The sequence below is a fragment of the Theobroma cacao genome, chromosome 4, assembly GCF_000208745.1.
Source record: "Theobroma cacao cultivar B97-61/B2 chromosome 4, Criollo_cocoa_genome_V2, whole genome shotgun sequence".
Classification (NCBI taxonomy): Eukaryota; Viridiplantae; Streptophyta; class Magnoliopsida; order Malvales; family Malvaceae; genus Theobroma; species Theobroma cacao.
Genome location: NC_030853.1, coordinates 9,282,825 through 9,307,678, shown reverse-complemented (window position 1 = coordinate 9,307,678; position 24,854 = coordinate 9,282,825). Strand labels below are relative to the sequence as shown.

The 24,854-nt window shown below is 33.9% G+C and overlaps 5 protein-coding genes and 1 long non-coding RNA gene across 8 annotated transcripts; 3 read left to right on the top strand and 3 right to left on the bottom strand.

Annotated features, from left to right (window-relative positions):
* On the top strand, nucleotides 2,926–5,014 carry LOC18601336 (protein transport protein SEC13 homolog B). The gene is made up of 2 exons (XM_007032252.2): nucleotides 2,926–3,136; nucleotides 3,853–5,014. The coding sequence occupies exon 2, from the start codon at nucleotides 3,884–3,886 to the stop codon at nucleotides 4,787–4,789; it is 906 nt and encodes a 301-aa protein (XP_007032314.2). The 5' UTR covers nucleotides 2,926–3,136; nucleotides 3,853–3,883; the 3' UTR covers nucleotides 4,790–5,014.
* On the top strand, nucleotides 5,907–9,340 carry LOC18601335 (E2F transcription factor-like E2FF). Of its 3 annotated transcripts, none has more exons than XM_018118776.1 (11): nucleotides 5,907–6,223; nucleotides 6,323–6,390; nucleotides 6,567–6,619; nucleotides 6,720–6,797; nucleotides 6,900–6,953; nucleotides 7,300–7,384; nucleotides 7,536–7,624; nucleotides 7,712–7,784; nucleotides 7,870–7,931; nucleotides 8,035–8,422; nucleotides 8,805–9,340. In XM_018118776.1, the coding sequence occupies exons 1-11, from the start codon at nucleotides 6,135–6,137 to the stop codon at nucleotides 8,894–8,896; spliced, it is 1,131 nt and encodes a 376-aa protein (XP_017974265.1). In that variant the 5' UTR covers nucleotides 5,907–6,134; the 3' UTR covers nucleotides 8,897–9,340. The 3 variants fall into 3 exon arrangements, with proteins under 3 accessions (XP_017974265.1, XP_017974266.1, XP_017974267.1); XM_018118777.1 differs by having other exon boundaries at nucleotides 5,908–6,223; nucleotides 7,557–7,624; nucleotides 8,805–9,192; XM_018118778.1 differs by lacking the exon at nucleotides 6,900–6,953 and having other exon boundaries at nucleotides 5,908–6,223; nucleotides 8,805–9,192.
* On the top strand, nucleotides 10,610–13,633 carry LOC18601334. The gene is made up of 5 exons (XM_007032250.2): nucleotides 10,610–11,097; nucleotides 11,183–11,438; nucleotides 12,626–12,724; nucleotides 12,842–13,056; nucleotides 13,432–13,633. The coding sequence occupies exons 1-5, from the start codon at nucleotides 10,688–10,690 to the stop codon at nucleotides 13,505–13,507; spliced, it is 1,056 nt and encodes a 351-aa protein (XP_007032312.2). The 5' UTR covers nucleotides 10,610–10,687; the 3' UTR covers nucleotides 13,508–13,633.
* Nucleotides 13,984–15,686, bottom strand: LOC18601333 (probable galacturonosyltransferase-like 10). Its single transcript, XM_007032249.2, has one exon. It carries the CDS (start codon nucleotides 15,303–15,305, stop codon nucleotides 14,232–14,234), a length of 1,074 nt encoding a protein of 357 aa, XP_007032311.2. The 5' UTR covers nucleotides 15,306–15,686; the 3' UTR covers nucleotides 13,984–14,231.
* LOC18601331 lies at nucleotides 19,837–23,079 on the bottom strand. The gene is made up of 3 exons (XR_001927335.1): nucleotides 22,748–23,079; nucleotides 22,576–22,642; nucleotides 19,837–20,570 (listed from the first exon to the last, which is right to left on the bottom strand). It is a non-coding gene; the product is annotated as an uncharacterized LOC18601331 (long non-coding RNA).
* Nucleotides 20,579–22,237, bottom strand: LOC108660429. Its single transcript, XM_018118705.1, has one exon. It carries the CDS (start codon nucleotides 21,856–21,858, stop codon nucleotides 20,998–21,000), a length of 861 nt encoding a protein of 286 aa, XP_017974194.1. The 5' UTR covers nucleotides 21,859–22,237; the 3' UTR covers nucleotides 20,579–20,997.

Sequence of the window (24,854 nt, the reverse complement as noted above, 5' to 3'; positions counted from 1 at the left end):
ATATATAGTATATATATATATATATATATATATATATATATATATATCAGCATCTTATAAGAGCACAAGGATTCATCATATTGGACACTCACCACATAAAACATTTTAATAAAGGCTTGTTCCCATGCATAATCTTTAAGGAAAAATCAAATAAAAATCATTCACATGCTTCATCCCAATACTAATACATTTCCCAAAATATTTTAAATGCAAGTTCACTCACCTTGGTGGATTTGTAATTGAATTTTTTTTCAAAATTCTTCCAAGCTAATAAGGGAAACCACTCCCTCTCTCTCTACACGTCTAACTAGTGAGTGAATGTACTTAAGAAAGACTTTTAAATTTTGTTGAGGTGTAAAAGTGGAAGAGCATGAAAAACCATATGAAAGGGTATTGAAAAACATGAGAAATAAAGCTAATTTGGGGAAGTTTTAAAGGTTTCAAACGATACTTCCATGAAAGGTGCAAAGAAACATGGAATGGAGAGGAGGATAGGAGGAAGAAGAAGAAAAGAAGCTGCTGGAAAACTGAAGAAAAGCTACTAGAGATTAGATATTTATAGTTAAAGTTTAACCAATTTTCATACAATTTACAATAATGACCTTAACAAGGCCACTTGTCTTCCTCCTTTCCTTTATGCACTCTTTTTACTCCTTTAACACTGAGACAAAGTCCATAATAGTCTAAAAGTACTTGAGTTTACGAAAACTTAAAAATTTAGGCTTGAGATGCAAAATGACCATTTTACCCCTATCATGGAAATTATCAGTATTTATATCTTCTTCATTTATTTTACCCTCATTCATTTATTCCTTAGGCCTACTTAGACCTTAATAATGTCTGAAAGCCTACTTCTAGGGGCTCACCATGAGAAATGACGAAATTACCCTTGGCCCATGTTATCGCGTCTACACCTAGTTATGGGCTTATAGAGGTCGAGGTCTCACATCTTTTACCTTTGAAATTTTCATCAAATTCAATCAAGCAACCTATTCTACACCAAATATATTGATATCTTCTTGAATGTATCGATACTTTCAAGCATCTATCGATATATTAGAAAAATGTATTGATACATTTCACACAAAAAGCCTCTTGAAGCATTTTGTTTAGAATGTATCGATACTTTCAGCCTAGAACCCAATTTTCTGAGCAAAATCCTCCATTTTTATCATTTTTTAAGTTTCCTTACCTCTTAGGACTTTCTTTAAGGCTTAGCCTTATTCACTAAGCACATTCTCATGCCATCATAGAGTACAAATTATGAACAACGCTCAAACAACATTAGTATGCAACATACCATAAACAAAATAATTATGATCATTCCATTAACATTAAACTCATACCTTTTTATGGTACATCCCTCATCACCTTGGGTCGGCAACGTACTTCTCCATTGCCCTTGGGCATTTATGATGCATCATAGGAGTGAAGTCGTCACTTGCACCCCGTGAGAGTGGAATCAATCACACTCATAGAGTTCTCATAATCGTTGCATTAGGTTTGTGGAATATCTTCACATACAAGCTTATTCATCTTATAATGTTTATGGAAAATACATCATAGACATAATCTCATGGCATTCATCATGCTTTCTAAATCATCTTACATAGTATATGGAATATGCATCATATCTAAATCTCATGGCATTTATCATGCATACTTAATCACCTCATATGGTATATGAAATTTAAATTATATACACAATCTTGGAGTATATATCATGCATACTTAATCATCTCATATGGTATATGGAATTTATATACATAATCTTATGGCATTCATCATACCAAACATGCACATTATAACATCTATAAATAAACAGACAATATCTCGTACCCACACTAGTCCAAAAATCGAAGTAATTGAGTGGATTTCAAACATAAGATGTTTGTCCCCCTTGTTGAAAATTAATACATAATAGAATATTTACCTACACAGTAGATTCGTAAACAATTTGAAAATCATTGTTTCAATTATATCACAATCATATCAAGTTAAAAATGCAAACATATAAAGCATAGTAAAATAGAAGCTATGGCCAAGATGAATAAACCCTAACTAGCAGAGCAAAGTGTTAAAACCACAAATCATGTCAAGACATGCAAACCTAAGTGCAACAAAAAATGAAAAGAAAAATATTCCAGTTCTTCCTCTTTCATAACAAAAAAAGAGATCATAGATCCTAAATATTTTAAGGCAAGAGCAAAACACGACAAAGAAACCAAACAAGATGAGAGAATGAATTAAAGAAACAATACCTAAAAACCATAACCAGCAAATTGATGAACAGTGAGAAAAAGCCTAGGCGCAGCCCTAAAGAATATTAGAAAATGAGAAAATGGAAAAGAATGAAAGAAGAAGAAAAATCATGAGAAAATGCCCAAAAAAAACATAACTAGCAAATTCAATGAACAATGAAAAAACCCTAAGAGATAAACAACGAATAAAGGATATGGCAAAGAACAAAGGAAGAAGAAAAATAAAGGGCAAAATGTGAAGAAGAAAACAAAGCACGATGAGAGAATGAGAAAATAAGGAAAAAACCTAAGCGGTAGACAAAACCACAATGTCTGTTCAAGAGCAAAGAAAACCCTAGGTGGTAGCAAATGAAAGGAGAAAATGAAGGAAATAGAAGAAAGAAAAGGAAAGGAAAAAAAGAGTACAAAGATAAAATACCCTTGACATTTGGATTGAAGAGACGGAAACACCCTCCATATCATTAATGAAAAGCTCAAACCACCTTTTGGATTTCATAAAATCACATGACCACATGTAAATGATAAGAAAACCCTAAAAAACCCTTGAAATCTTAGCAAATGATATAGACACGTGTTGTGCTCTGAGGGCTATACATAGGCTAAAATAAATATATTTTATATTTAAAAAGATGGAAAAGTCACTAAAAAAAAGATAGAAAGAAAATTGAAGGGAAATGTTTCGTGGTTTAGCTTAGTGTAATTGTTTCCACTGTTTGGGTCCGAATCACAATCCATGCGTCCAAACAAAAAGGCCCAGAAAAGCCCCGTTCCCGTTTTCAATATAGTTTTCCATTCTTTCTTTTTCTCTCAAAATTTCACAGTTTCAGAGCTGATCTCTAGCCTAGCCGTTACCAATCTCCCTTTCTCTCTCTCAGGTGCTTGAAATTTCTTAATCTATTCTTCAATTGTCAGCCATTTTGTCGTTTCTCAAATTTATTATATAATCTTCAGATCTGTTTCGTGTATGGTAATTTAAGTTTAATTTAGATTCATGGTTTCTAGACTGAAGTTCTTGTAGATATGACATGAATCCATTTTCGAATTATTTATGCTGGATTGTTTTCTTTCTTTCTTTCTTTTTTTGTTTGAGAAAAGTTGGGTTTTTTTCTTATGCTCTAAATTAATTGGATTCTTTTTTATATTGTTATGATTTCTGGGATTGATTTTGTTTGGTCGGTGTCTCTTAAATTTTTGTGTTGTTTCCGTTTAATTCTTGAAAATCTGTTTCTTTTCATTTGGGATCATAAATCCTTTTGAGATGAGTATCATTTGTTGCATCTTCAACGTTGCTATGAAGCCAAATTGTGCATTTTGTTATTCAAGGGAGTTAAAAGTTTAAACTTTTTAATTCTTGAAAATATTTGTTGTTTCTGTATCCAAAGACGCTCTTTTGTTGAAGGAAAGGCTAGTAGCGAAGGAATAATCAAACATAGCCTTAGTGATTTCTTACTAGTTAGAAATGCTCATGATATTACCTATTAGATTGCTATTGCATGTAAAACAGTTTATGAATTACTTGAAATTACTTGGGTGGTTTAAATATTATTGATCAATGTCTATTTGATATGACTTTGGATATTCAAATTTGAAGATACAAGGAGCTGCTAGTTGGAGTTCAAAAGATGCCTGCACAGAGAATTGAGACAGGTCATGAGGACACAGTCCATGATGTAGCCATGGATTATTATGGAAAGCGTTTGGCGACTGCCTCATCTGATACTACCGTTAAGATCATTGGTATAACCAGCTCTGGTTCTCAGCAACTTGCTATTCTTCATGGCCATAAAGGACCTATTTGGGAGGTTGCTTGGGCACATCCCAAGTTTGGATCGGTCCTTGCATCTTGTTCTTATGATGGCCAGGTGATAATATGGAAGGAAGGTAATCCAAATGAGTGGGTTCAGGCTCAAGTTTTTAATGATCATAAGTCATCTGTGAACTCGATTGCATGGGCACCCCATGAACTTGGCCTTTGTTTGGCTTGTGGATCTTCTGATGGGAATATCTCAGTCTTCACTGCCAGGGCTGATGGTGGTTGGGATGCCACCAGGATTGACCAAGCTCACCCTGTTGGAGTGACCTCAGTTTCATGGGCACCATCAACAGCACCAGGTGCTTTAGTTGGATCTGGTCTACTGGATCCCGTTCAGAAGCTGGCTTCTGGCGGGTATGACAATACCGTGAAAGTCTGGAAGCTGTATAATGGGACTTGGAAGATGGACTGCTTTCCTGCCCTCCAGATGCATACTGATTGGGTAAGGGATGTTGCTTGGGCACCCAATTTGGGGCTTCCAAAATCCACCATTGCAAGTGCTTCTCAGGATGGGACAGTTGTTATATGGGCTTGTGCTAAAGAAGGGGAACAATGGAAGGGTAAGGTTTTGAAGGATTTCAAGACCCCAGTTTGGAGGGTCTCATGGTCACTGACTGGGAATTTACTGTCTGTTGCCGATGGGAATAACAATGTAACCTTGTGGAAAGAAGCAGTTGATGGTGAGTGGCAACAAGTGAGTACTGTTGAACCATGAATTTCAGATTTTTTGCTTCATCTCTCTACAGTCATTTTAATATTTTTTTGGACTTGTCAACTTCAAGTCTATCAGTCTGTTATTATTATTTTCTAATTGATTTTTGTTTGAGTACTTCAAATGTGTTGGATTGTTGTAATTTTTTCTTGGCAAACACTGAGGTCAAAGAATGATGGTTAATTAGTCTTATAACATTTCTTTGCTATCAAATTTTATCATTTGTCATATGTTTTTAACCATTTTATTCTAGTTATTGGAAAGGTTTAAAATTGATACTTGCTATGCTAGGATGCTTTGATGCTTTTGTTTTAGATAGGTTACACTTTACGCAATCTCAGCTTCATTAAGAGTAAATCTTGAGCATGGTTTATTTATTCTGAAGTGAGGGTTCTAGCAAGCATCTATATCATAGTCCTTGACAGTCTTAGCTCATGCTGTAGTTGAATGTTGGGATGATGCAGTTGCAGAAAGGCATTCACCCTCACCCTTGCCACGCAGAGCATGGGGATGATCTATGATCTTCTTGGTAGAAATTGGAAAATGAATATAATTAGAGGTCATAGCGAAGGTGTTGCTGCTCTTGCACACCTCCTGAAGCCATTGTTGATACCCAGACCAATATTTTCAATTCCATGAACAGTCCAATAAGTATGGGTTGTGAGTACGTGATGAAACTAACTACTACCCTTTTACATTTAGATAGTTAGGGAAGAGATTCGATGCTTATTAAAAAAAATAAAATAATCAATGAGCAACATCCAAGGAATCGCAAGGGCAACCGAGTCTTTGTATTGTGACCTTGTGTGGTTTTTTATTCCCAAATTTTTAACTTGAGAGCAGCAGCAAGCACGTGAAGAGGTGAAAGTAAAACAGATTCAGTCTCGAGAGTCGAGGCCGGCCGGCGCCTTTCTATCCAAAGCTGTCACTTCTCCTTTGGCGCCACCCCTTTTCACTAACATGAAATTTCAGTTTTGCCCCTTAAAATGCTTTTTATCCAATAAAAATTCTAATATTTCGAAGAATTATAAATTCAAATATTACATGTTCCAACACTTGCATCCAAATGTTTAACCCTTGACAATTCCATTCTTTTCATTTTAGTCAAGAAGCCCAAATAGACGGCCCAATGGCAAAAGAGTAATTTCAGAGCATAGCGCGGTTCAAGATCTCAATTTGAATTCGCGCGACCCACAGCCAACGTAAAATAAAACAAACTAGATCTGATTTCACATTTGAATTCCCAAACCCGCCAACCAACTCTTCTCGCTCTTTTCTTCTCTTTCTCACAAACCAAACACAAAACACGATTCCAGTTTCTCTTCTCTTGATTCTCGGGTAAACGTCCATGTCTTCGTTTCTTTCTCGAGAATCTGAACCCAATTCACGTACTTTTTACTGCCGCAAAGAGAAATCTCTCGGCCTTTTATGCTCCAAGTAATTAAATCTTTCCTCAACTCCTTGAAGCTTCTCAGATTTCATCTTGCTCAATTTTTAAGCTCTTTTAATGTGTTTTCCTTATTTTCTGTATATCAGCTTCTTGGCGTTGTATAACCATGACAGCATTCAAACGATTGGACTTGACGATGCCGCTTCAAAATTAGGTCCTTCATCCATTTTCTATTCATTGCTGAGAAAATATATATCTTTTAATTTGTGTTTACCAAAGTTGGATATATTTTGGATTTTGCATTAATTACAATTGATTAGTTAAGTTTTAAGCTTGAAATTCGATTGCAATTATTAATTTGCTTTATTGAAAATGTTTTGGATATTCCAGGAGTTGAACGTCGTCGTATATATGATGTAGTGAATATATTGGAGAGTATTGGAGTAAGATACATTTTTTTTTTTTACCATTTATATATTTCTTTTTATCGGTATACTTGTTGTATGGAATAGCTTGAGCAGGCTTTGTCCTTTGTTTGTCTAGGTTGTGGCGAGAAAAGGGAAGAACCAATACTCATGGAAGGGTTTTGGAGAAATTCCGAGGGCTTTGGAGAAGCTTAAGGTAGAGTTTAAATTTCTATTTTTCATTTCACTTCACAGTTTTGTTTTTGAATAAATTATTTTGAAGTTGAAGGACCTGAACTGTCATGTTTTCTGCTTACAGGAAGAGGCTCTGAAAGAGAATTTTTATATTTCTGGTTGCAACAAATCATTAAGGGTAGAGTTCTTGTTTTAGTTCCCTTACTCCATGGGTTTGTTGAGAAAGTTTTAGTCCCAATCAAACTTCAAAGTAATTTGATCTTTCAATGACTGGAACTGAGACTGTTGTTAACATATCTTAGTGATCTAATATAAGTGGGAAACTAGATCTAATATATCTTACAATCTAGTTTGATTCAGTTTAATGTCTTTAATTTGAACTAAAATTGTAAATCTTTAAGGAGTGTACAACTTTGTTTTTTCGACATTTTTTTTGAAAGGTTTTTCTACATTTTCTAATAGAGGCCTTATCAACATTCTGCTCTTCCTATGTTTTATTTAGTTGGACTATTTAATTTGCTCAGGTCTTAGATGAAAATGGAAGTAGAGGGTCCTTTAACTTGAAGATTGATGGGCAAGATAATCCTTCAGAATCATCAAAACATATCGGTAATAAAACCTTTTTTGTTCTGTTCTTGTCCTTTGATATGTTAATATATCAATTGCAACACAGATTATTGCTCACGTACAGTCATTCATGCATGGAACACGATTATTGTAAAGAATTTTCATTTTTAATTATTTCTATCTATTTACTCAGCATTACCATTTGGATGCTTAGATACCAAAAGAGAAAAATCTCTTTGGCTTATCACGCAGAACTTTGTCAAGCTTTTCCTTTGTTCAGATGTAAGACAACTTCTTTTCAATGTGGGTTTGTGGTTTATGAATTGTTTGTTAGTCCTGTCTGGTGAATATCTGATTTCTTTTCTACAGGCTGAAATTATCACTCTTGATAGTGCTGCAGTTGCTTTGCTGGGTGATGTCCACAATTCAACTGCTATGAGAAGTAATTGAACAAACCATCATTAGCGTCATATCTGAAATTTTACACTGCCAATCACTTATGGTCTTTTCTTGTAACAATTTTGCAGCAAAAGTTAGACGATTGTATGACATTGCCAATGTGTTTTCTTCCATGAATTTAATTGAGAAGGTATGGTAATGTCGCAAAAAGTATATCCAAATCCAGCCCCGAAAGCAACCTAAAATTTGTGTATTGCTCCTTACTAGTACTTTATTTGCTCGATGGATTTCAGACCCACCACCCCGAGAGCAGGAAACCGGCATTTAGGTGGCTGGGATGGGGAGCCAAACTTCGTAATGGATCAACGACAGCTTTGGCTTTGAATGAATCAAAGAAGAGGATGTTTGGGACTGAGATTACAAACCACAGTTTAAAGAGAATGAAGGCAAACTCCTCAGTTCATCGGAAGTTAAACCAGAAGGAAAATATGGCAATGCACATTAAACACGAGTGTGTAGAAAATGATAACAAAATGAAGCAGCATCTAAAGCAGAGCTCCAGAGGTTTTGTGTTCGGCCCTTTTACTCCTGGCGTTATGCCCACAGGATACAAAAATGAGAGACCAGTTGGGGACTGGGAGAGCCTTGCTTCTACGTATAAACCTCAATATCTTAATCAAGGTACCTTCTTTGATTCATTGCTTAAAATACACATTATTGACCACGCATGATTAATAAGTGGCGCAGCAAAATTCTGGCACCATTTTGATGGTTGATTAAGCACAAAAAGGATTCCAGCAACTTCTCTTGCAGCCACTTTTATTCCCACCAATGAGAGCTATCTTTTGTCATAGTTCATGGTGATTGGACAAGAAAAAAAAGGTTGAAATTCTTAGTAATCCGTTTCGATAAAATAACTCATCAATCACAGTGTTTACCCTCAGAACATAATGGAATCTGTTACCGGATTGTTCTTCTGTCTTGCATGTCATGTGTCGTCATATTATACTCCAAACTATGGCCATTGTAATTGTATGATATGGTTCTGTTAATGGTATTGCAGCTCTTAGTGACCTCTTTGCTCATTACATGGAAGCATGGAAGTCTTGGTATGCAGAAGTTGCTGGAAAAGGAGAAACTCATTTTAGTCCCTGATCCTCTTCTCTGCTTTTCTAACTCAGGATCACCAAACACACCAGTTCAAAATGGAAAGCAAACATTTTTTACAGGTCTATGACACTTTGTTGGATGTATTTTCTCAATCCAAGCCTCTCCCGTAATTAATTAATCATAACCTTTCACTTGATGCATTTCCTAATTCTCTCCGTGAGCTTGCAGCTCCCCCCGTTACGTCTTTCATTTTTTCTCGTTAGAAACTTGAACATGCCACAAGTTCCTGACTTAAGTTTTGTATCTAAGTTACAGATTAAAGAAAGAAGAGAATTATTGTGAATTTGACGGGTTTTTTTTCTTTTTTTGTTACATTAGAGAAGTGATGGATTGAACTTCTTTTCCAGGTTCCTAAACAATTTGCACTGAGATTTGTGTTTCCCCCAACTTTTGTTAATGAATGGTCTCCAATTCCTTTGTTCGGTAGTCGTTTTGTTTGTTTTTTCTTCTTTTTCAGGACAGCATGCAGTGCACATACATAGATTAGATTCAATACCCAAAACAGCTAAGCTACGTGGGGTACATTCTTCAGTTTTCTGACTTGTTGAAAAGCTAAGCCGTGGCGACTCTGCTTTCTATTTGCCAACGTCACCTTGATTTCCCAATGATGTTCTCCCTCCTTTGAAATTACCCGCTAAATCCTCTGAACTTCAACATAATGTCAGGTTCCCATTAACAGCTGTCATACCATTGTTTCTGTTCACATCATCGTGAATTTGTCCTAACCTCAAGAATCCTTATCTCACCAGGGCTCATCAAGATTCATTTCAGGCCTTTATCCGAATCCAATTGACGTAGAATTTTTAAACTGTGCAGATATTATTGTGGCAAAATCACAGGTTTTGTGGTGCTCAAGTCTTTGCCGAGAAACCATGAGAGCCACATGCGACCCACTTGTTCCTTGTCCCAATTTTGAGAAACGTGATTTTACTGAGACAACGAACAATGGGCCTACCATCGTTTAGTGGTTTTCTTGAACCAGCCATCAATGTGTTTTTTATCCTAATTCGGCCCTTGCTTTTTGTATCATGGAATGACTCTTGGGTCTTGGGTGGGGGTGAAAGTGAAACCCAAAACATTAATTACAAGTTGGACGAAATCACCAACACGGTTTACTGTTTTCCATGAATTAAGGTGACTGAGTTCATTCCCTTGGACGTCAGATGAAAGTAGTTTCGTGGAAATCCTTTTCTTCTTCCCCTCTTACTAAGCATGCACAGATGCCAAACCAACCTTCTCTCCCCTGCTTACCCACATCTTTCTTTTCGACAAGAAAAGAAGAAATTTATCACAATTCCGATTACCCTTCTTTTCATCGTTTCGTAAAGAAGCATAAGTTTTACCAAACCTAACCCCCAACTTCCCTCTCTCTCCTCAAACTAACTCAACTTTTAGTTCATACACCAAACTGAGTTCCACGTTGTTAATTTTAAGCAACTTCTTTTAATATCCTCATCTTTTCAAAATGTTGGTTACAAAAAAATAAATATTATAATAATAATTTGATATTCTTTAAATCTTCAAAATACAAAAAACTAAATAAATAAATAAATATTAATTCATTTTCTAAGGCTTCTTTCATTAATATTTTTTAGAATTTTAAATATGATGATTATGTAATTAACTCAAAATAAAGGGGCATAAACGATTTTTTAAATAATTAAAAAAAATCAAGCATTAGCTGTCCTAAAATACTGGTGTAACAAAACGGAAACCTAGAAAACAAGAAAAGAAAAACAAAACAAAGAAAGAGCTCTGGAAGCTCTCAGCTCTCTGATGGCATCAACAGCCGCAGCCCGAGCCGTCATCTTCTCCCGCATCACAGCCCTGTCAGCCAAGCCTCTCCCACCTTCTCTCTCTCGCTTCCTCCCTATCCGCCGCAACCGCCCCTCCTCCGCCGTAACTGTGAGCTGCTTAAACGGTGGCGGAGTCTACGATGACTACTTCGTATCAACACAGAAATCGAATTTAGATCGTGGATTCTTAGTAATAGCTAATATGTTAAAACACATCGAACCTCTCGACGCTTCGGTTATTTCCAAGGGGGTTTCTGATTCCGCCAAGGAATCGATGAAGCGGACTATCTCAGCTATGCTAGGGATTCTCCCCTCTGATCAGTTCTCCGTTTTGGTTTCCCTCTCGAAACCTCCTCTTCATCGCCTCCTCTTCTCTTCTATCATCACAGGGTAAAATCTCAATTAACCTCGAGAAGATAAAATTTTTCTATAATTTGTTGCTTTCTAAAAAGAATGATTTTTTTTTCTTCATTAGGTATACGTTGTGGAACGCGGAGTATAGGATTTCGTTGATGAGGAATCTGGAGAGAGCGGCGCCAGCGGAGGAGACGGATGAGGGTTTGAGGCGGCGGCAGAGAGAGGCTGTGGAGGAGAAGAGGGAGAAGAGAGAGAGTGGAAGTGCTGGATTTGAAGAGTTGGAGAAGATAAGGCCGAGGGTTTTCGGGGATTTGTCGCCGGAGGCTTTGAATTATATTGAGAAGCTGCAGGCTGAGTTATCTGATGTGGAAGCGGTAAGGATTTTAGATTTTATGTAAAAACATTTTATTTCATAAAAAATTATATGTCTGCTTTTATTAAAAAAATGGTTGTAGGGTGTAATTTTTTATAGTTAAAGATTGGAAAGATGCAAAATTTGAGGGTTTTTTTTATTCTTATTAACATGATTGTAAGTTGGCTATGCTTGCTTAATTTGCAGTTGCAAATTAGTTAAATGATGTTTGATTGTTGTGAACAATTCGGAGGTAATTATCTCTTTGCTAAATTATCTGTAGACTTTCTAGCTTCTAAAAGTTGTTGGTTATTGAAATTCCGGTTTCCTGCTTGAGTTTGTAGAGATTGGAAGCATTTTTCTGTTTTGTTGTCCACTCCGTGTATACCATTCTACTCATACACACACCTGCAACAAGTGGTGGTTTCTTAAATTCGCTGCATGGATGATTTCTAATATAAAAATTCAGAAAATTATGGCTGTTGCTGTACCCATTTAGCCTAACTTACAAATGCCAATGCATGGATAAGTTGCGCTTACTCATTTTGCATTCCTACTGATCTTGCTTTGTGTTGCAAATATCAAACATGCATTGACATTATAAATTTCCCCCTTTGAACAGCTGAACTTACAATTTTCAGCTGTCTTAAGTCTCTGTTTATATACTTAGATATACTTACTTGTGTACGTATTGTCTAGACTTTTCAAAGAGTAAGAGACAAAACAAAAGGAAAGACTGGAATGCCATTTGTTTTAATTCCGAATTTTCTTTGTTATGCTTTTACATTGCTTGGTATGAATGCTAGTAGATGGCCAAAGAAATGGATATGGAATATACTACTATTAGATTTCAATTTAAAATTTAATTGCATTGCTTATTCCTCGCTCGATCTCTGGGATTTAGAGGGCTTCAGCAACAAGCATTTTTGGGCAATCAATTTTATACTTCCCTTTTGTTTTCTTTGTATGTGGGTTGTCTGAAGTTTGACATACGCCAGCAGTTATTTAGCATTGATTTATTTATTTACATGAATCCATTGTTCCTAAAATTGGTGGATCATAGTACTCAAGGCTTTTCCATTAGTTTGGTAAATAAATATGCATGTCTGAATGAAAGAAGTTATTAATGCTTTCTTTTGCTATATGTTACGTTGATAACCTGTTTCCCGTATTCCCTCCATATAAGCTAGTTATCCTATGTTATTTCAGGAACTGAAGGCCCAAAAGAAGGAAAATGTGCGAATAGAATGTGACAGGGAAAACAGGAATGATTTGTTAGAGTATTTACGATCTTTGGATGCCAACATGGTAGTTACCAACAAATGTTTCTGTATTGGATTATCTTGCTCTGAAATTGAATTATCTTAGTTTGGTCCTACAACTGACTTGAAACATCTTCTCATTATATGTAATTTTTGTTGCCAGGTGACTGAATTATCCCAGCCATCATCTGTACAAGTGGAGGAAATAATCCACCAGCTTGTTCAGAATGTATTGCAAAGATTCTTTAAGGATGAGCTTACCTCTGACTTTATGAGAGATTCAGGGATAGTAAACACAGGAAATCACCAAGATGCTTCTGATGAAAACTGTGGCACTGTTGGCACTTCCCGTGATTACCTTGCAAAGCTGCTTTTCTGGTACATATTTTTTTTCCATATTATTAATTTAATTCTCTTGCTTTTTTCAAGTTAAATGTTTGCTAAAGGAGGGTGCATTAGGCTTTGCTTGCACTACCTGCTAATGCACAACCCACACCACATGCATGTGCATTTTAGTTGGAGAGATGGAGGGTGGATAAGAAAATTTATAGGGCTCATTGATTTGAAAGGGAATTCCTGGTTTTCATTCATAACCTAGCTGAAAACTCAGCAATTTTTGTTTCAAAGATAACCACTTCTCTGTTCTAATGTATGTATCAAGCATAGTTCTATTCTTTCTTATTTTTCTCCATCATCTATCCATTATATTTCCCCTAGGAATTGTAACACTAAGGTTGTCTTTTCTTCGAGCAGGTGTATGCTATTGGGTCATCATTTGAGAGGCTTGGAAAACAGATTGCAACTAAGTTGTGTTGTTGGATTATTGTAAAGTAAGGCGAATTGAGAAATGTATATTCTTCTTCTTTTTGGCCACTTTTCCTTTGTTATAGTTTTGGTTAATCCAATAATACACATTCTTTTCTCCATTAATGCTTATCCCATCAATTTTCTTCAACCTGTTTTCACGAACCAGTATTGATTCACTGTAAAAAAATAGTTGAAAGATCATTGATGGAGTTGTGGCTGAGTAGTTTGTTCCTAAAATAAGAACCTTAATTTAATTCATTTTGGAAGTGTTGGCCCCCCATATTTCTTATCTAAATCCCAGGCACGAAATATTGATTAAGCTAGCTTCACTTGTTTGGGCTTGGATTCCCAAGGTGCATGATGAAATTGCCCTTCAATTCTTTTGCTAAAGGGATTGCACTTGCAGAAATAATTAATGCTGCATCCAGCCTAGCAGGCAGGCACCCCACAACTGCTATGCACCAATCAAAAGTAACAAATAAGGTAATCCAAAAAAGATAGTAACAAAAATCTATGAATTACTCGAGTACCTTAAATGGTTTGCATACAAAAAATACCTCCTGATACAAAGAACTCAAACAATATTCCGCACCTTCTTTTGTGTCTATTTACACAAAAAAGAAATCTCTAAGTTTGTCAAAATAAAAAAGAATAGAAGAGAAATTATACAAATAAATCACAAGGAATCCGATGAAAATCTAGGCAATTCTTGTTTTGGTTGTTTATGTTGCTCATGTCCCTGCAATTTACTTATGAAGATCATAAGGTGCCCAAAGGAAGTCAACCGGGCAGGGTCTCCCTGCATCGAGCCTGACCCATGGCTTCCCTCTACCACTCCAATGCAGCAAACTTACAGGACCTGGATGCAAAGACCTGCAACTATTCACCAAATTATCTCCACCAAGCCCATGTTGGTTCCATCTATGATCGATGGCCTCAACATCTCCACCAAAAACCAACAGAAATGGTGGAAGAGAACCCAACTTATAAATCCTTTTCTCCTTCTGAATTCTCATCCATCTCTCAATCTTCCTTGTGTAGTCACCTTCTCTCCACCTTGCCAAATCCATCACCATCACTCCTGTATTGAAATAACAAGGCCTTTTCCCTTCAAAAACCCTGGATAACTCAGGGTCTGACCAGAATTCACCAGTGAAATACTTGGCAAAGTTTGCATGACAGTACTCTGGAGCTCCAATGGTTCTTGATCCAGTCAAAGTTATCCTCCAGAGCTTTTGGGTGTCATCTACAACAATGGTATCAGAATCTAGGTAGATCACACGTTCAACGCAGGCCTCAAATATATCAGCTAAGTAACTTCTTGCATAATTTAAAGGGCTGTCAAGAGCTTGGCGGATAGAAGATGAGATGAGATTCCTGACAAGATTTTCCTGGAAGACATAGACCTTGAAACTCAAAGATGGAAATGCAGACTTGACGATCTGAGTAAGGTCATTTGCATTAACAAAGCTCGAATCGGAGGCAATGAGGTGAAAGAATACATTTTCTGGACAAGAACTATGCTTGACAACTGAATGAATTGCTGCTGTGCTACCTCTCAGATACTCAGGATCAATAGTCATTGCAATATGAACAACGGAAGGGTCGCATAACAAACTTTCTTCAGCCAAAACAGGACATTCAGGTCCATTGTGATACTCTGGTGCCTCCGCAAACTTCATGAACAAATCTGATTCCCTTTCTGTTTCATCCCTTCCGCTGCTTGTAACCTTTTCTGTAAACAACCTGATTGCATTTACAGGGAAAAGAAGCAAAGAAGCCAAGAAAATAACCCCAAAAACTGATCTAGAAACAAACATCGTATCCAAGTATGAAAGCAAAATGGGAACTGGGTTTCTGTTCTGGTTTCTTATGAAGTAAGTATTGGAGAACTATTGCTCCAAATGGAACTGAAACGAAGAGAAATTAAAAAGAAAAGTGCATGTTATAGGAAGACAAGAAATATGAAAGAGTCAACCAAGATTTAGACATGTCCAAGTATGTCTGCTTTTCCAATGGGGGACGCGGCTAAGAATGTGAAGGAGAAGCTTCACTGCTTTGATTGATGTCATGGTCATACCTTGGGTTTTTCCAAATAATTTATTCGTTTGTTAGGACTTGGCTTCAAGGAACCTGCTTGGTTGCCTTTCGGTCGGTTCATCCGCCATTGAAAAACATGTGACCACGTGCTTTGAACAAATTTTAGGAATTTTGGTCTCTTAAATTATATTATGGGCGAGTTAAGTTCGTGAAAGACCGCGTACCATGAACCAAATCAATTTATTTTGCGTTTCGATGATAGGTTCTTTGAGTGATGGCTTCCAAACTAATTGAGCCTTTTGGTTTGGTTTTTTTTTTTTTAAGTATAATGTTTTAAAAAATCTTTAAATTATCTAAAAAGTTTTAAATAAGTTATTATTCTCTAATTATGTTTGATTAGTGACAGACTAACTATACTTGTTATTTCTATGTCATTTGGCACTAACATTGATATTAACATAAAAGGTGAAAATTATTATATAATCATCTATTATGTCATTCATCAACATATCGTATCATCATTTATTATGCTATATCAATATATCGAGTCATCATCATATGACATAAAAGAACAAAAAGCATTTTAATTAATAACAGTTAGCCAATCAAGATATTTAAATCAAATTAAAAATGTAAGAACTTAATTGAATGTAATAAAAAATTAAAAATTTATTTGATTTTTCTTACCTAATTGAAAATTTGTTTTAAATATTATATCTTTTTATATATAAGAACATCACTCTATCAATCAAGTATTTATCACACACACATATATATATATATATATCTATAACTAATTCTAGCTTCTAACGATTAGAATACAAAGGGAGCCCTTATATAGATGGGCTCTCCCTTATGCATATGATTACATTTTTGAAAATATTACAAAGATTGATTCAAATGTAGAAAATTTTTTCTTCTTTTTTTAATTTTGTTGAAGATGCTTTGCAGCTTTAAAGATGTTTTTATCTTTTACTCCTCACAGTTGCCTTTGTCTTATATATATATATATATCAAACTTTAGAACAAACCCAAAAAAATGTTATCATCTAAGTAAACAAGGGTTATACAGGTCTTTGTCATGTTTTTCTCTTGGAAAACACTTCAACTAACAACCAAAACATGTTAAATCATCACGAAAGTTAAGTGAGATTTGGTATTATGTAATGCAATGTGATTATGGGTAATGTGATTGCAAGCAATATAATTGTAAGAAAGATAATATTTCAGTGTTTGATAAATAAGCAAAATAATGTTTAAAATGTAGGAAAGATAACATTATAGTGTTTGGTTTACAAACACTTTGTTAAGAATATAATATCAATTTCTAAAATTATTCTTATTTATAAAAATATAAGTTTAATACACTTGTATTTTTTTATTGTTAATTTTTATATAATATCATCTCTTAAATATATTTTTAATATCATATATTTTATTTTCATGTTTTATTATAATCTTATATATCTTATTTTGATTTCTTAAAATAATTTCATATATATTTTATTTTAATTTTTTTTTCTTTTGAAAGAAAATATAAATTTTATTGATAGTCACCATCCATCATTCAAATGGCTATTGAGAATAACAAAAAAATATCTCTCGAAATCTATGTAAAAAAAAATAAATTGTAACATTGCAAAATGTCTTTAACAGAGTTGAAAGATAAAAATGTCTTTAACAACATTATAAAGTGCAATGTAATCTGATTACATTAATTTTGAATTATCATTGCATTACATCCATTAGTTATAATGTAATTTTATTATAATCTTATATTGAAATGATTTGTTATAAACTATATACTATAATATAATTTAATTAAACACATTATAAAAAAAAAGCTTCCACTTTTCATATATAATGCAATGAATTTTTTTGTTTTTGTTTTTCTTTTTGAATTTCCACGAGAGAAGCGTTAATTTATTATAATGTTGATAAAGTCGTTCAAAGTATGCACAGTCACGTGGACAGCTGTGAATGGCTGCAGGCTTTCAAGTGTTTTCCTTTTTATGTTGGGTGTTGTATTTTGAAATTTCCCATCACATAACAGCAAATTACTTTGACCAATACGAAGGAAAGAAAGGAAAAAACCATATGCCTTTTCCTTCCCTTTTATTTTGTTTTCTTTTTCTTTCCGAAAGAAATGTATTCTTCGTGTCGGGCAGGCACTGTTTATTGCCACGTGGAAACTCCTGGACACCGCTCTTTTTTCACTGTTATGGTAAGTTATAATATATATATATGGGTTAACAAAGCCCTTTGTTTTCTTTCTGGGCCAAATGACGTCGTTTTGGCCCCTCCATTTGAAAAATGAAAGAAGCACGTTTAGCGACGGTCAACATGGATGGCATACTTGCCTGATGCCCTGTCGACGATAGTAAATACCACATCATCCTCATCACTAATTCCATGCATCAACTTAATGCAATACCACATCAGTAATTTTAACAGAAAAATTTTAATAATGTTTAAGAATTATAGATTGATATTAATCAATTTTGAAAAGTTTAAAATTTTGATTCATACGAATTATAAAAGAAGATTAAATTTAATATTTTAATAAAATTAAGAGACTAAATACAGATTTTGATTGGAGAAAGCAAAGAAGATGGGAGAAAACTGAAGGAAAACAATAGAAATCAGAAGGATGAGAGACAGGCAGAGAGGGGAGGAAACATGGGGTGCAATAGGGCTGAATATAATTTAACTAAAATTGAATAAATCGAAAAAAATTAATTAATTTAAAAATAAATACAATTAAATCTATTAATTTTAATTTGGAAAATTTGATAAATCAAATTAATCGATTTATATATATATATATATATATATGACTTAAGTTTTTTTTTAAAATTTTTTTAATGCTTATTTAACTTTACTTTTACTATTTTTGTTTATGTATTTGAAGATCTTTCTAGAATTGCATTATAGCCGACAGTTGATTGGGAGAAAGGCGTTTTTATCATTTGAAAGGATGACCGATGAAATTGTCTTTGAGACTTGTTCCCTTGTTGAGTTTTTGTTTGTCCAAACTTTTAAATGCTCGTAGTTGTTGGATGTTGGAAACTTGGAACCATTTTAGTATTTCCGTTGTCTTTGTTGGAACATATTAGTGCATTATCATTTATGTCTGTTGAAACATTTCAACGTATTTTATTATATTTGTTGAAACATTTTAATGTTATTAGACTTGACCGTATTAAGGTCCATGACCCAAAAAACTTTCAAGTAATTCAATTATTAACTAATCTAATTCGGTTGTAATAGAATTTTGATCCATTCAGTTAATTTTTTCAAAACATTTTGCTAATTTGATGGGCATGTCTAAGGCTGTTTTTGGTAGGATCTGATTTTTTTTTTTAATTTCAATTTTTTAAAAAAAATGTTGAAAAGTTGGCCAAATCCAACTATTTGAGGTCATTTCCGATCATACCAATGTCGAATCTAATCTCGAACCTTGTCGAATTTAGCTTACTTTTTTTTATCTATTAAAAGATTTTTATTTAAAATAAATAATGTGATCTAATCAAAAATATTTGTTGTGATTGCAAACGTCACTAGATTCGATCTGATTGAGATGATTTCCAATCATAAGGTCGGATTTGATATTTTATTTATGAAAAAAACAATTTATCGAATCCAATTTAAAAAAACTATGAAATTATTTAAAAAAATTCAAATAAACTATTATGATTAATAGTTGACTAATTGTTATTAATCAAAATGTCATTTGTTATTCTATATCATATGGCATCAATATGACATATTGATATATCATAATAAATAATTATGTGGCATATTGATATGATATAATAATATGATTATATGCTATTTTCACTCCACATTAACACCATGTCGATAACTTGTACTTTAATTAATAACAATTATTCAATTCTTATTTGACCAAAAACAAAAATTAAAGACTTGATTAAAAGAAAAATAATAAAATTTAATTTAAAATTTTTTAAATAACTTAAGAATTTTTTCAAATATTATGTCATTTTCCTTTTGTAATGATAAGAAAGTAAATGTCTCTTCAAAGGGATGGGTGAGGATGGGTGAGTATAGATTCTTTATGTAAGTAAATTATTTTGTTGATCATGTTTCCCTTGGTGGTGCCATTGCTTTTACAATCTACACTGAATGCTGATGGAAGGTAATGTTGGAACTAATCCTTTCGTGTTCCAAGTTCCAAGTTCTGGTGGATCAAAGGAGGGCAGTATTAGTTAATTATAATCATATTCACAGCACTAGTCCACTTCATGATCACCATGTTCACAGTGTACTGATATTTAACAAAAATAGAAGTAAAGGAAGAGACCAATAACTTCATGGATAAACAACTGTTTTTATCCTAGGAAATTTGGCATTATGCTGCATTTCATAATATCCTTGTGTCTATCTTTCTTCATATACAAATTTCTCATTCAAAATAACTTCAATCGGCATGTGAAAAATCTCTGTTCGTCTGAATTGACCCGATGATCTGGAAGGGTCTAAGAAAGCAGAGCAGACAAGACCAAGGCAAATTCAACTTTGAATGCGCCGTTGCCAACAAGGCCAGGTGGAATACTTGAAATACCGGCTGCTTTAACAATGATCATAGCCACTTTAAATTTGACAAGTAGAACCTGGGAGAAGGCTGCTTCATTCATTCCATTCTGGTTGCCTCCTAATGCTTGTTACTCTTTGCCACATTTGCGGTTGTTCTTCTTGTTTATCTCCAACGCTTAACGTAGGAAGGAAACAAAGAAAGATACATCACATCAGCTCAGCTACAAACAAACCTCATAACATTATTTCGCATCAAATTCAGCCAATGCAAGTTAAGAGGGAAAAGGAGAAAAAGATGAACTTGTCATTCCCCTTGAGATCTTGGGTTTGAGGGCTACCAGCAGCGTTGGTGGAAGTTGTTGAAACCCTGAAAAAATTCTTATATTTTACGAGGACCAATAGAACAGCAGGTTGAATACCAAGCAACAAATTCCATCCGGTCTGGATAAAGTGCCAAAGTCCATTTTTTGCATTACGCTACGACTTTCCTGCCAAAAATCCAATATACATATCCAATGCATTAATTATATGCAATAAACACAAGGAAATAAAAAACATCACATACCGTACAAACCAGAAACAGAGCAATGGTGACCATTGAGAGCAATGGATTGTATGAAATTATCATAGAATTTAGATCACTAACCAGAGTACTCAGATTCAGAGATGCAAAACATTATGCAAGTAAAAATGCAACTCAGAATGACTTAGTTCAGTTTTATGTCACTTGAAAGAACTGTTTCTACACTCATACAGTCTTTGCCAATAAAAGTTTATTTCTATTATGTGACACACATTATTGATAGATGGAGAAAGAAATGACCCATATGCATTTTATTAGTATGAAGAAAAAAAAAAAAAGAAACTCTCCTCCTAAGCTCTAGGACTCATTCTACAAGAATAGAATAGACTAGTTTAAAAGTGCAGCTCATCTACTGAAACATATATTCCCATTAATGGTATCATAATGTTTCCTACATCCAGGGCATTGCCCATCTGCTTCAAGAATCCTTTTGTGACAGAAGAGGCAAAGCCGAAATCCACATGAACAAGGGAGAAAGCTAGAGTCTGTGACATCCAAATTCTCACAGCAAATAGGGCATGAAGAAGGGTGGGAAATAGAACTTCGCTGTGCCCAGGTGATAGCCCCATGGCCATCATGCCAATCTGAATTAGAAGAATATTATGCTGTTTCAATAGGCTTGGCAGAATCCGAGGACGAAAAGCATCTTCAGGTCTCCATGCTCGACAGTTCATTTGTGAGCCACAAACTGTTCCCTCACTGTCTGAATTCAACTGATTTATTCTTTGGTTCTTGTAATGTTGGTCAGCACAAGCTGATTCAATCCTTGTTTCATATTTGGAAGGAGTGACTGTGGCTGGATTATGTTGATTGTCATCTACGCTCAAGGCATCTGCAACATCCTCCCAATTGTCTAGGCACCCATCCTCTTCTTCCTCACTGACACTTCCAGAACAAAAACCACTGCTTGTACTACTGCCAGTGCTACTGCCACTGCAGCTACTCCTGCTAAGAGCTTCCCTTGAATCATTATGACCCAGATCACTTGGAATGGGGCTGTTCATCAAGGACTCCAAGTCACTGTCATGGATGCTCATGTCTTCATTGTTCTCTTCCCTCGACTTTGTCCCCAAATTGTGCAACGATTTGTTTCGCTTATCAGCTCTTTTTGTGGAGAATGGAGAAGACCCATCTCCCCCATTCAAATCCACTTTGCTCTCCTCATTCTTTACTGCATTACAACCTGACTCCATATGAGTAAATGAAATTTCTAAAAATGCAGTAACTCTGTAAATTTTTCCAAGCTGATCCCAAAAGCCATCTTGTAGAACCTTTCTCTTCCAATAAATAAATCAGATAAAAATCACTTCTTTCAAACAAATCTTAGTTCCCACCTAGCAAACTAAATTTGGGTGAAAATGGGGGTAAAAGGTAGAGCTTGCTATTGTTCTGTACGCTTGTCCAACAATTCTCCCCACTTTGCATTTCAATGCTAGCATTGAGATGATTACATATATATAGAGCTCTAGGATTAAAAAGAAAACATACTTATGTACTTGAATGCAGAATGTGCAATCATCAATATAAAACCAAATTCTAAAACATGATAACCAAAAAAACAAAAAACAAACATAGTTTGGTTTTTTGAGAAAAAATAACCAAAAATAATTCAAATAATTGCATTATGGGTTTTGTTTAATAAAAAGGAAAGACAATTCATACAACTAAATATTCCAATATATTTTCTTTCTCCTGCATTTCCTCTGTAAACAAAACAATAAAAAATCCTTATAACATTTCATTTCAACCAAAAGAAATATAACACAACTTCTTTTCTCTCAAAAAAGAAACCCTCATTTAAATAATGCTCCATTTCATTTCCTAATTCAATCAAAGATAATACCTTTACCTTCTAAAACTCACATTTTCAAAGAATAGAATATCATTGAAATTTTTTTTTAAAAAAATACCTTGAGATAGCCATTGTTCACGCCTAACATCGAGCTTACACTGCTTCATTCTCACCAATCTGTTGGTCTATATCACCATAAAAACCACAAAAAAAAAAAAAAGACAAGTGTAAAACCACTACGTCTTCTGAGGAAACAAATAGAAAATGAAGTAAGCAGAAACTGTACTGACCCTTTTCCTTCTTGGAGAGGCAAGGCAGAGAAACGTTGGAGACGAAATCCCAAACCATGGTGAGAATCAATAAACAAAATACAATCCGGTGTTTGGAGCAGAAGAGGCTCCGTTTGGCAACGAAATTAATACCGGAACAGAATTAAGCGATACTAGGGATGTAAATGGCCAGTTAATAACCGGTATCCGCGGGAATCCGATTCGATAAAATAGGTTTTCAGTATTTCACAATCGGTTATAGGACGGGTTCGGATATTATTTTTAATACCGAACTCAAATTTGGGTAGGATTTGAGTATCACCTTACTACACTCGATTATATTTATTTCGAGTTTTAAGTATCCGGTATTTGTATAGAATTTGATTATAATGATATTACTTATAAACTTTTTATATTAATTGAATTTATAAATTAACAAATGTAAAATTAATTTATATTATTTATGATGTAAACTTAAATATATAAAATTTTTATATTAATTGAATTTGTAAATTAACAAATAAAAAATTAATTTATATTACTTGAACAATAATGGAAACTTAAATATATAAAATTTTTATATTTGTTGAACTTATCAACTAACAAATGAAAAATTAATTTATATTATTTGAACTTCGATGTAAACTTAATAACATATTATTGTTTTGTTTAATAAACATTTTAACCTTTCACAAGCAACATATAATATTTTTTCTTAATTTACGTTTAATTTTTCTTAAAGTAACTTTAATTATCTTTACAACTAATTTAATTTGATTTGGTATCTTATATCTATTTTCTTCCCACTTATTACTTATTTACCATATACAAATAAAGACTAGATAATTATAAAAGATATAAAAATTTTACATTATATCTCATTTCTTAATTTTTCATTTAAGATAATATAAGATAACACTAGAAATAGATATAAGATAACATAATGTAATAAAGACTAGATAATACCCCATTTCAAGTTCAAAAAAAAAAACCCTATTTCATTGTATTGTTGTTGATTTTAATTGTGGAATAGTTTTTAATTGTTAGTTAATTATATATGAATTAATATAGAATATTTTTTATTTGGATTTCGAGTTCGAGTTATTTAATGGGTATCCGAATACTAAAAATTTACTTTGAATAATCGGGTAATTAATGGATTCGGATATTAACGGTTAGTGCTATTCTAATGAGGTTCGGTTTTGGGTAGTATTTTTTAATTTTATTTCGATTTTTATAGAATTCGGGTACTTTAATATTTAAATGGTTTTGGGATCAGTATCTAAAAAATAATATATACCATATCCGTTTATATCTCTAAGCATTACCAGAATAGAATAAGAGCAAACTATGATAAAAGATAAGGAAAGTGTAGATAACATACAAAGGCTGTCTTGTCTATCTTTTTGGGGCTTTTTCTTCTGTTTCTGTGTTCCTTGTCTTTCTGGTTCTTCGTCCGCCTAAAGAAATTTTTAAACGGCTCTTTGTTTTTCTTTCCTTTAATACATATGTCCACTTACTATAATGCCCTTGAGATCTGATTTATTTACGAAATTATTTTATAAATTTTTAACTAATTTTATTAAAAAAATTCCTTATGGTTTACCCAACTTGGATGCTAGCGAAACTATATTTTAGAGAAAAAGAATACATATTTGAAAATTTGAAAAAAATTAAAAAAAGGTACAAGAACAAGATGATCTTCCATAAAAAAAAGTCACTTTTTTTATTTGGAAATTTCAATTTTAGTGCAATTTTTTATTTTAAATTTTTAAATTTCCTTTATTTGTAGTTAATATAATTCATTTTCAAACATTATTATTCAAACTTTGATTACTCTGTATTCATCTATGTCTAATAAAGAAATTTTCATAAAGTTGAAGGGGTAATATAGGAAAAGGGGAAAACTAATTATTCATTTTATATGGGCCATGCTTCTGACTTTCCTACTGGTCATGTTCAAAAGGCGTTAGAGAGAGAGATAGTAATAAGCAGGCCCTCAAAAATTGCCACATGGAGGGTCCATATTCCACATATCTCTCCACGACTCTAGCAAGCTTGGGCCTGATTTTATATATGGGCTAAGAATGCCACGTAGATGGGCCACATTTCACATATAGCCTAGATT